Consider the following 11332-nt stretch of genomic DNA (forward strand, 5'->3'; position numbering starts at 1 on the left):
AAACCAAACTGAAAAAAATTATTGTACTCACATTTAATCATCTTATTTATAGCATCTTGACTCCACCAGATACTCTACCACTCATCATTTTTTGGAACCAGCTGAGGTAAAAGATGTCAAAATCTCCAACATCAGATGGATACAACACCATTACGACATCATGCTGATATTTTAACTCTATTTTTTCAGTCTCCACTAAAGTGCCACCATGAGCACAGACGCGGAGATGGAGTGCTATGGCCCGGCGGCCATCTACCTCCGGAAGCCAGAGAGGGAGAGGATTGAAGCACAAACCGCTCCTTTTGATGCCAAAACCGCCGTCTTTGTGACTGAAAAGGAGGAGATGTATCTCAAGGGTAAACTTGTGAATAAAGAGGGTGGCAAAGCCACAGTTGAAACAGACTGTGGTAAGGTAGGCAATTCATTATTTTACTTTTTTAACAACATTTTCCCATCTATTTCCATTGAAGGAGGATGCCATTCTTTCCATTAATATTTATTTAAAACTATATCTTAGGAAAACATGTAGTGGTTTTAAATTCATACTGACACAGTGGTTAACAAGGACATTCATCTGATTAACTCTAAATTTGAAGAAAAATTTTTTTAGTAAAAACATTTTTACTGTATTTTTACTATATCTCTTCAGACACTCACTGTGAAAGAAGATGAAATCTTTCCCAGGAACCCTCCAAAGTTTGATAAAATTGAGGACATGGCCATGATGACCCACCTCAACGAGCCCTGTGTGTTGTATAACCTCAAAGAGCGTTTTGCATCCTGGATGATCTACGTGAGTTTCCACTTTACTAATGTGATGTGCATTTATATCTGCATATCTAAATGTTAACACTATGTTTATTTTCTATTTGTGCTATTACAGACCTACTCTGGGCTGTTTTGCGTTGTTGTTAATCCCTACAAGTGGCTTCCAGTGTATGATGCTGTAGTTGTGGGAGGATACAGAGGCAAGAAGAGGATTGAGGCACCACCTCACATCTTCTCCATCTCTGATAATGCCTATCAGTTCATGCACACAGGTAAGGTCAAAGTTAGCAGTGTTAAATTGTGTAGGAATTAAACTTGAACATGAGTGTATTGAAGGAATTACAAAACTGGAATTCATGTGAAATGTTTGTTTGCATTTCAGATCGTGAGAATCAGTCTATCCTGATTACGTAAGTATAACAGAAACTGTAATGCTAAATCATATAATGACGATAAAGCAGATTCTTGACATGTGTCTCTTATACCCCAGTGGAGAATCCGGTGCAGGAAAGACTGTCAACACCAAGCGTGTCATCCAATACTTTGCAACAATTGCAGCTATTGGAGCCAAGAAGGCTGAGCCAACACCTGGCAAGATGCAGGTAAATTGGTTGTTTAAGGTAAAACTGTTCGTCAGAGGATAGTTAATTTGAATGTTTAGCTTGTGTAACTCAAATCCTCTCTTGCAGGGCTCCCTTGAGGACCAAATTGTTGCAGCCAACCCTCTGCTGGAGTCCTATGGTAATGCCAAGACTGTGAGGAATGACAACTCCTCTCGTTTTGTAAGTAATCCAGGAAACATGTCAAGGTATTTTCTTACTAAATTGCAAAAAACGGATGTTATCAATGATCTGGCTCTCTAGGGTAAATTCATCAGAATCCATTTTGGCTCTTCTGGAAAGCTGGCTTCAGCTGATATTGAAACATGTAAGTTTCAACCATGGTATGACTCAAGCCTCATCTGGGCTATAATCTGGTCTTTGATAAAGTAATAGTATTACAATGTAATAGAGTAATCTCACAGTCTCTCCTTAAATACGTTTTTCTTAGATCTGCTGGAGAAGTCTCGTGTAACCTTCCAGTTGTCTGCTGAGAGGAGCTACCACATCTTCTATCAGCTGATGACTGGCCACCAGCCTGAGCTCCTGGGTATGTTACTATGCAAATTTGAAAATGACATTGAAATAATACCAAAGACAACACTAAACAATAATAGGTATCGTTACTGTGCTCCTCTAGAGGGTCTTCTGATCACCACCAACCCCTATGACTACCCAATGGTCAGTCAGGGTGAAATCTCTGTCAAAAGCATCGATGATGTGGAGGAGTTCATTGCAACAGATGTAAAAAAACGAACAAAAAAACAACATTTTAGTTAAATAGATCTTGCATGCTTAAGACAACTGTGGAAAATGTTTCAAACTTTGCTTCATGTACAATGTAGACTGCTATTGACATCTTGGGCTTCACTGCTGAGGAGAAGATGGGCATCTACAAGCTGACTGGTGCTGTGATGCACCATGGCAACATGCAATTCAAGCAAAAGCAGCGTGAGGAGCAGGCTGAACCTGATGGCACTGAGGGTAATTCTGATAGATGTCTTTTAGGAAATCTACCAAGGGTTAGTATGTAACATATTTGTAAACATGTCCCAGTTCACAGATAGCTAAAGGTTTGTTTTTCCATCAGTGGCTGATAAAATCGCCTACCTCCTGGGCCTGAACTCAGCTGATATGCTGAAAGCTCTGTGTTACCCTAGAGTCAAGGTCGGAAATGAGATGGTGACCAAAGGTCAGACTGTCCCACAGGTAAGATAAAGAAAATGTATTGTTTGAAAATAATATATAAAAGGGCAATATTTGCATTTTGACATGAAAATATGATTCTGACAAAATCTCACTCTAAAATGTTTATTTCTAGGTCCACAATTCTGTCATGGCTCTGTGCAAGTCTATCTATGAGAAAATGTTCTTGTGGATGGTCGTCCGTATCAATGAGATGCTGGACACAAAGCAGCCAAGACAATACTTCATTGGAGTGTTGGATATCGCTGGATTTGAGATCTTTGATGTGAGTGGCTGAAAAGTGTCTGAGCAATTCAAAGATCAACAATTTTTTGACATGCAATTTAATACATTCATGTAATTGCAGTTCAACAGCTTGGAGCAACTCTGCATCAACTTCACCAATGAGAAACTGCAACAGTTCTTCAACCACCACATGTTTGTCCTGGAGCAAGAGGAGTACAAGAAAGAGGGCATTGTCTGGGAGTTCATTGACTTCGGTATGGACTTGGCTGCCTGCATTGAGCTTATTGAGAAGGTAAGTAGTCAATCGGGTCGAAGTGACTTCTTGATTCATGTGCAAATGATTGCTTCCATGGTGTGAATTTTTTTTTTCCTCAGCCAATGGGCATCTTCTCCATCCTTGAAGAGGAGTGCATGTTCCCCAAGGCCTCTGACACAACTTTCAAGAACAAGCTGCATGATCAGCATCTTGGCAAGACCAAGGCTTTTGAGAAGCCAAAACCTGTAAAGGGCAAGCCTGAGGCTCACTTCTCCCTGGTTCACTACGCTGGTACAGTGGACTACAATATCAGTGGCTGGTTGGACAAGAACAAGGACCCCCTGAATGACTCAGTTGTCCAGCTCTATCAGAAGGCCTCAAACAAACTTCTGGCCTTCCTGTATGCAAAACATGGTGCAGCTGATGGTGAGAAATTAGATTGAGCAGAGTGATGAGAAACTCTGAGTATCAGTACAGATGATGGTTTATGTTGCAAAATGTATGCAAAACACGGTGGAGCTGATGGTAAGAAATTAGAAACTGTGTGTCTGTTACACTTGGTTCAGGCATAGTATAAAGCTGATGAGTACTCTGTGGTAATATATTCACGCATTTGACTTAATTAAAAAATACTATTTCCACAGAGAAGAAAACTTAGGAGAAATTCTACGAAGTTATTTATTCTGTGCCATTAATTAAATTTAATGTTTGTGAAAACAGAGGCTGGTGGTGGCGGCAAAAAGGGAAAGAAGAAGGGTGGTTCCTTCCAGACTGTGTCTGCTCTTTTCAGGGTATGTATTGTTTCATATTTTTTGATACTAATTAAAAACCTCATCTTGAAATATTGTTGACCGCTTATCTTGTGTTGTTGATCCACAGGAGAACTTGGGCAAGCTGATGACCAACTTGAGGAGCACTCACCCTCATTTTGTCCGTTGCCTGATTCCTAATGAATCAAAGACCCCAGGTTAGAAGCACATAGCCCAGCTTTGCACACTAAATGTGACATAGTGATTAAAAGAAATATTTGAAACAGTATGAGTTTGCAACTTTCAGGTCTTATGGAGAACTTCTTGGTCATCCATCAGCTAAGGTGTAATGGTGTGCTGGAAGGCATCAGAATTTGCAGAAAGGGCTTCCCCAGCAGAATCCTCTACGGTGACTTCAAGCAGAGGTGATGCAATTTTTAATATAAGCAAGTCAAGTTGATTTCAGCTGAGTTAAAACAGCCGGCCAAGATGTGGAGTCATTGTAAGTAACAACATAATGTTGTCTTGTAGATACAAAGTATTAAATGCCAGCGTCATCCCTGAGGGACAGTTCATTGACAACAAGAAAGCTGCAGAGAAGCTGCTAGGCTCCATTGATGTGGATCACACTCAGTACAAGTTTGGGCACACTAAGGTTAATTTCTATCAACAATTTCAATAGATATGCCATGTACATATGTCCTTTTGCATCAATTTGTGCTGATGACTGAGTTCCTTCAAACAACCACACAGGTGTTCTTCAAAGCTGGTCTGCTGGGTACACTGGAGGAGATGAGAGATGAGAAACTGGCTAATCTGGTGACCATGACTCAGGCTCTCTGCAGAGGATTCCTCATGAGGACTGAGTTTGTTAAGATGATGGAGAGGAGGTATGATTGTCATACAGTACACTGAACTTTTCTGTCCAATGAAATAGATACAGCTGTTTTTGTTAAGTCACGTTGCAGTAAAAATGACACTTTATATATATGAATTTTCCAGAGAGGCTGTCTTCGGTATTCAGTACAATATCCGTTCATTCATGAATGTCAAAAACTGGCCATGGATGAATCTGTACTTCAAGATCAAGCCTCTTCTAAAGAGCGCTGAGACTGAGAAGGAGCTGATGAACATGAAGGAGAACTATGAGAAGATGAAAACAGACCTGGCCACTGCCCTGGCCAAGAAGAAGGAGCTGGAGGAGAAGATGGTTTCCCTGCTGCAGGAAAAGAATGACCTGCAACTTCAAGTGGCTTCTGTAAGTAGGATACATCCACACTATACTAATTGAACATTGTCACTAACATTTTCAAATATCTAGGTGAAATTTAAAGACGCCACATAATCTTCTGGTCATCTCATGTTCTATGTGCCTTACCAAGCATTTAGATTGACAAATGTTAATGAATATATTAAAAATGTATATTTATTTTTTTGTATTAATCCTGAAAATATATATATTCAGAGAATAACTGACTTATTGATTTACACTTTATTCAAAATGTACTGTAGGAAGTTGAGAACCTCTCAGATGCAGAGGAAAGGTGTGAAGGTCTGATTAAGAGCAAGATCCAACTCGAGGCCAAACTCAAAGAGACAACTGAGAGACTGGAAGATGAAGAGGAAATCAATGCTGAGCTGACTGGCAAGAAGAGGAAGCTGGAGGATGAATGCTCTGAGCTGAAGAAAGATATTGATGACTTGGAGCTCACCTTGGCTAAAGTGGAGAAAGAGAAACATGCAACTGAAAACAAGGTTGGAATAAATTTAAACCTACATTTATAAAAAATGACAAAGTATATGAAATTACCTTTCAAACGTATAAAGTGATGGAAATAATGCACCTTGCCTGACACTTCCAGGTGAAAAACCTGACAGAGGAGATGGCATCTCAAGATGAGTCTATTGCCAAGTTAACCAAGGAGAAGAAAGCCCTCCAAGAGGCTCACCAGCAAACGCTGGACGATCTCCAGGCAGAGGAAGACAAAGTCAACACTCTGACCAAGGCCAAGACAAAGCTGGAACAGCAAGTGGATGATGTGAGAAAACATTTCTTTTGATAACATGTTTGTATTGTTAGCTTGTGTGTTAGAATTGACATTCCATGATAAAAAATCAAAGCATTATTTCATGTCAAATTTATAATATTATCTCAAAAGCTTGAGGGATCACTGGAGCAAGAGAAGAAGCTCCGTATGGACCTTGAGAGAGCCAAGAGGAAGCTTGAGGGAGATCTGAAACTGGCCCAGGAATCCATAATGGATCTGGAGAATGACAAACAGCAATCTGAGGAGAAAATTAAGAAGTAAGTTTTCTTTTTCATCTTTAACCCTTACATTGAACTACTGCCATAATGCAACACAATGATCCTGAGTCAAAACTAAAACTATAACAGCAATAACTGTTTTTTCCTCCTCTAGGAAGGAGTTTGAGACCAGCCAGCTGCTCAGCAAGATTGAGGATGAACAGTCTCTTGGTGCTCAGCTTCAGAAGAAGATCAAGGAACTCCAGGTTAGTATTTGACATGAATGTTATACTCTAATGTTGTACTGAAAAACCACTTGTTACAATATGCTCCAGTTAACAAGCCTTCTTGATATTACTATCATCAAACTTAGGCTCGTATTGAGGAGCTGGAAGAAGAAATTGAGGCTGAGCGGGCTGCTCGGGCTAAGGTGGAGAAGCAGAGGGCTGACCTCTCCAGGGAACTTGAGGAGATCAGTGAGAGGCTTGAGGAAGCTGGTGGAGCAACAGCCGCTCAGATTGAGATGAACAAGAAGCGTGAGGCTGAGTTCCAGAAGCTGCGCCGTGACCTTGAAGAGTCAACCCTGCAGCATGAAGCTACCGCAGCAGCTCTCCGCAAGAAACAGGCCGACAGTGTTGCAGAGCTGGGAGAGCAGATCGACAACCTCCAGCGTGTCAAACAGAAGCTTGAGAAGGAGAAGAGCGAGTACAAGATGGAGATTGATGACCTCTCCAGTAACATGGAGGCTATAGCTAAATCCAAAGTGGGTGTTTTGTGTATAACTGAAATATTTGCCTTTTATTATGCTTATAAATATGAACTATAATGGATAGTATGGCAGTAACTTTCAACTTAGATAAATGCTCAGCATTTTCTTTGTTCATGTAAATATGTTTAAATACATAATGTTGTGTTCTTGATAGGGCAACTTGGAAAAAATGTGCAGAACTCTTGAGGACCAGCTGAGTGAGCTGAAGGCCAAAAACGATGAGAATGTGCGCCAGCTGAATGACATAAGTGCACAGAGGGCAAGACTGCAGACAGAGAATGGTGAGTCACTTGTAATAAAAAATAGTAAAAAAAATAAAAGTAATGATCATTTTGATAAATAACACATTTACAATTTATCATTCAGGTGAGTATTCCCGCCAGATTGAGGAGAAAGACGCTCTTGTTTCCCAACTGACCAGGGGCAAGCAGGCTTACACTCAGCAAATTGAGGAGTTGAAGAGACACATTGAGGAAGAAGTGAAGGTATAACAAGTTTAAATGTTACTATACTATGTACTATTATTAGCTTTTAACAAGGGATGAAATGAGTCCTCCTTTTCAAATGTAGTCAATCACCTGTTACTCTTCACCTACTACTAACCCACCAGATCTCCTAGCTGTTAAGCATAAAAAAAAGAAAAAAAGGTCTTGCAACATGTCATCCGATCAAGCAAAAAAAAGAGCTTGAGAGAGAAATTCAAACTTATGCTTCATTTCCTACCACCATACCTGGCCAATCACTGCGCAAAGTGGCTGTGAATGTTGGGTTGTTTTATTACCATATTACCATTTAACTGACCAGGGGATTTGTGGGAATAGGACCTATTTCTCTTAATGCAGTGTTACACCTTAGTGGCTTAGTGGCTGTGAATGTTGGATTGCCTGTTTAGGAATGTTATCACCATATTACCATATAACTGACCAGGGGATTTGTGGGAATTGGATCTAATCCTCTTCATGGGGTGTTGCTGCTACTCCTCAGCCTTGTCTTTTATGACTTAAGCACCTCCCACTAACACACCAGCTTCTCCTTCCTCACCAAGCACCTTCCACCTGAATTCCTAACATCCCAGTCCCACACACTACACTAAATAGCAAATCTGATGTAAAAGTAAATTATCCAAAACTAAATGACTCAATCAACATGTGCCACCATGACAAATTGTATTTAAACAAGATTGATAGAAATAGATGATATTTCTATATTTAATAGATCAATTAAAATACCTCTTGCCATGTTCATCAGGCAAAGAATGCTCTGGCCCATGGTGTTCAGTCAGCCCGCCATGACTGTGATCTGCTCAGAGAGCAGTTTGAGGAGGAGCAAGAGGCTAAAGCTGAGCTGCAGCGTGGAATGTCCAAGGCTAACAGCGAAGTGGCTCAGTGGAGAACCAAATATGAGACTGATGCTATCCAGCGCACTGAGGAGCTGGAGGAGGCCAAGTAAGTCACTACCTTTTTAGAATTTAAATTAGTTTTCAATTCAATTGCTTGCTTTTCCAGATAACATTCCACATATTTTGCTATCAATATGCAATTGAATGTAAACAAATACTTCCTCACTACAGGAAAAAGCTTGCCCAGCGTCTGCAGGATGCTGAGGAGTCCATTGAGGCTGTGAACTCAAAGTGCGCCTCTTTGGAGAAGACCAAGCAGAGGCTACAGGGTGAGGTGGAGGACCTCATGATTGATGTAGAGAGAGCTAATGGTCTGGCTGCCAACCTTGACAAGAAACAGAGGAACTTTGATAAGGTAACAGGAAATCAAAACCACACTGATACGAGTGAAACACAAATATTTCTTAGTAATTAATCATTGTTATTCATCTATATCATTCTAGGTCCTTGCAGAATGGAAACAGAAATATGAGGAGGGCCAGGCAGAGCTGGAAGGAGCCCAGAAGGAGGCTCGCTCTCTCAGCACTGAACTGTTCAAGATGAAGAACTCTTACGAGGAGGCTCTGGATCAGCTGGAGACCATGAAGAGAGAGAACAAGAACCTGCAGCGTATGTTAATCCCATGATATTTAATATACCTATTATATTGATTGTAAGCATTCTTCCTTGACTTCTCTAGGTGTGGGCCATGAGGTTTTGTGGTGTTAAAACCTAATTTTCTAGATATAATGTATACAGCATAGTCTAAGTTTCTCTAAACTGGATTTTGGATTTTGGTGTACTACAGAGGAGATCTCAGACCTGACTGAACAGATTGGTGAGACCGGAAAGAGTATCCATGAGCTGGAGAAAGCCAAGAAGACTGTGGAGACCGAGAAGACTGAAATTCAGTCAGCACTGGAGGAAGCAGAGGTAAAAGTCTAAATTACAACATTAGACCACTTATGTGATAAAATACAAAAGCATGTATGTAATGGCATGTATTCATTTGATTTTCACTTTAATTTTTCTGAGAAAGACTGGTAACCTTTAGGTACATGTTCAATTTTTTTCCTTTAGGGCACACTGGAGCATGAGGAAGCCAAGATTCTCCGTGTTCAGCTTGAGCTTAACCAGATCAAAGGTGAGGTTGACAGGAAACTTGCAGAAAAGGACGAGGAGATGGAGCAGATCAAGAGGAACAGCCAGAGGGTGATTGACTCCATGCAGAGCACTCTCGATTCTGAGGTCAGGAGCAGGAATGATGCCCTGAGAGTCAAGAAGAAGATGGAGGGAGACCTGAATGAGATGGAGATTCAGCTGAGCCATGCCAACAGGCAGGCTGCTGAGTCCCAGAAACAACTGAGGAATGTCCAGGGACAGCTCAAGGTGAGCTTTGTCTAATCAATGCATAAATGAATGTTGAAGAGCAAAGAAAGTTAACTCTTTTTTCCTCCACATGTTGTCAGGATGCCCAACTGCACCTTGATGATGCTATCAGAGGACATGAAGACATGAAGGAGCAGGCTGCCATGGTGGATCGCAGAAATGGCCTGATGGTGGCGGAGATCGAGGAGCTGAGAGCTGCTCTGGAGCAGACAGAGAGAGGACGCAAAGTGGCTGAGCAGGAGTTGGTTGATGCTAGTGAGCGTGTCGGACTGCTTCACTCTCAGGTTTATGTTCACTAATTCAAAATGTCTTTCTACAGAATGAAGAGAGTATATATACAAACTTTGGTATAGATAACCAATATCAAATTAAATGTGACTTTTTTAATATTCAGAACACCAGTCTTCTGAACACCAAGAAGAAGCTGGAGTCTGACCTTGTGCAGGTTCAGGGTGAAGTGGACGACACTATTCAGGAATCAAGAAATGCTGAGGAGAAAGCCAAAAAGGCTATCACTGATGTGAGTTCATGTTTATGAGTCCTCTTTTTATAAAATTCAACTTCACCTCCCCAAATATTTGTTTATGCTTGATGCCCATCATTTCAGGCTGCCATGATGGCTGAGGAGCTGAAGAAGGAGCAGGACACCAGTGCTCACCTGGAGAGGATGAAGAAGAACCTGGAGGTCACAGTCAAGGACCTGCAGCACCGTCTGGATGAGGCTGAGAACCTCGCCATGAAGGGTGGCAAGAAGCAGCTCCAGAAACTGGAGTCAAGGGTATGCTCATAATATATTCACTTTAGGATGTTAATCACAATTTCAATGTATGGAACAAATTAAATCTTTCTCACTACTAAAATCCCTTAACAAGGTTTTCACAAACTGTATAACATCACATTACAGGTCCGTGAACTGGAATCCGAAGTTGATGCCGAGCAGAGACGTGGAGCTGATGCTGTTAAGGGAGTCCGCAAATATGAGCGGAGAGTGAAGGAGCTGACTTACCAGGTAATTTCTCATTTAACTAAAAACTATTCTGATTTTTTCTAATTTCATAATTTTCTTTCTGTACTCCATTCATAACACTCCTTTTTTTGTATAGACTGAGGAAGACAAGAAGAATGTGCATAGACTTCAGGATCTGGTGGATAAGCTGCAGCTCAAAGTAAAGGCTTACAAGAGACAAGCTGAGGAGGCTGTGAGTCAAATTTTTTGTAATTTTTCATATAGGAATGTAGCACAAATCAATAACAGAAAGAAAGCATACTAATATGATGTCATATTCAAAAAAATACATCATCATCATACTTCAATTCCCAACCCTTAACAGGAGGAGCAGGCCAACACTCACTTGTCTAGGTTCAGGAAGGTCCAGCATGAGCTGGAGGAAGCTCAGGAGCGCGCTGACATCTCTGAGTCCCAGGTCAACAAGCTGAGAGCCAAGAGCCGTGATCATGGAAAGGTAACCACGTGATATTTTACAAAAATTATTCTGCCGGCATCTTAATTTAATGGGGTTATTTAAGTCTATTTATAAGCTAAATATTTCTATACAATTTTTAATTTATTTTTTATTGTAAGAATACATGGTGAATCTTTTTTTCTTGTTTTATTTCTAGTCTGATGCTGCTGAATAAGAGACATCCTTTTGGTGCCTTTCAACAGAGTTCATAAAATATGAACTAGCTGTTGAATTATCTTCTTACAATGTATTCATTCAATAAACTTTTTCCTCATAATTTAATAA

The 11332-nt window shown here is 40.6% G+C and overlaps 1 protein-coding gene across 1 annotated transcript; it reads left to right on the top strand.

The window, feature by feature from the left end:
• Window positions 1-11332, top strand: LOC137168613 (myosin heavy chain, fast skeletal muscle-like). Its single transcript, XM_067571308.1, has 40 exons — window positions 1-106; window positions 190-412; window positions 650-793; window positions 884-1040; window positions 1151-1178; window positions 1259-1370; window positions 1458-1550; window positions 1632-1695; window positions 1819-1917; window positions 2008-2111; window positions 2213-2351; window positions 2458-2576; window positions 2689-2838; window positions 2920-3090; window positions 3174-3480; window positions 3775-3845; window positions 3934-4021; window positions 4111-4228; window positions 4335-4458; window positions 4557-4693; window positions 4806-5061; window positions 5316-5558; window positions 5666-5842; window positions 5963-6108; window positions 6224-6314; window positions 6422-6811; window positions 6972-7098; window positions 7184-7302; window positions 8066-8262; window positions 8388-8571; window positions 8660-8825; window positions 9004-9128; window positions 9276-9584; window positions 9665-9868; window positions 9979-10104; window positions 10192-10362; window positions 10489-10593; window positions 10688-10783; window positions 10916-11047; window positions 11205-11332. Exons 2-40 carry the CDS (start codon window positions 209-211, stop codon window positions 11220-11222), a joined length of 5811 nt encoding a protein of 1936 aa, XP_067427409.1. The 5' UTR covers window positions 1-106; window positions 190-208; the 3' UTR covers window positions 11223-11332.

Source organism: Thunnus thynnus, chromosome 17, assembly GCF_963924715.1.
Source record: "Thunnus thynnus chromosome 17, fThuThy2.1, whole genome shotgun sequence".
NCBI lineage: Eukaryota > Metazoa > Chordata > Actinopteri > Scombriformes > Scombridae > Thunnus > Thunnus thynnus.

Coding starts and splice junctions, on each gene's coding strand:
- LOC137168613 (XM_067571308.1), top strand. CDS start 209: ATGAGCACAGACGCGGAGATGGAGTGCTATGGCCCGGCGGCCATCTAC. Junction 1,551..1,631: donor ATGACAACTCCTCTCGTTTT/GTAAGTAATCCA, acceptor CTGGCTCTCTAG/GGTAAATTCATCAGAATCCA. Junction 9,129..9,275: donor CAGCACTGGAGGAAGCAGAG/GTAAAAGTCTAA, acceptor TTTTTCCTTTAG/GGCACACTGGAGCATGAGGA.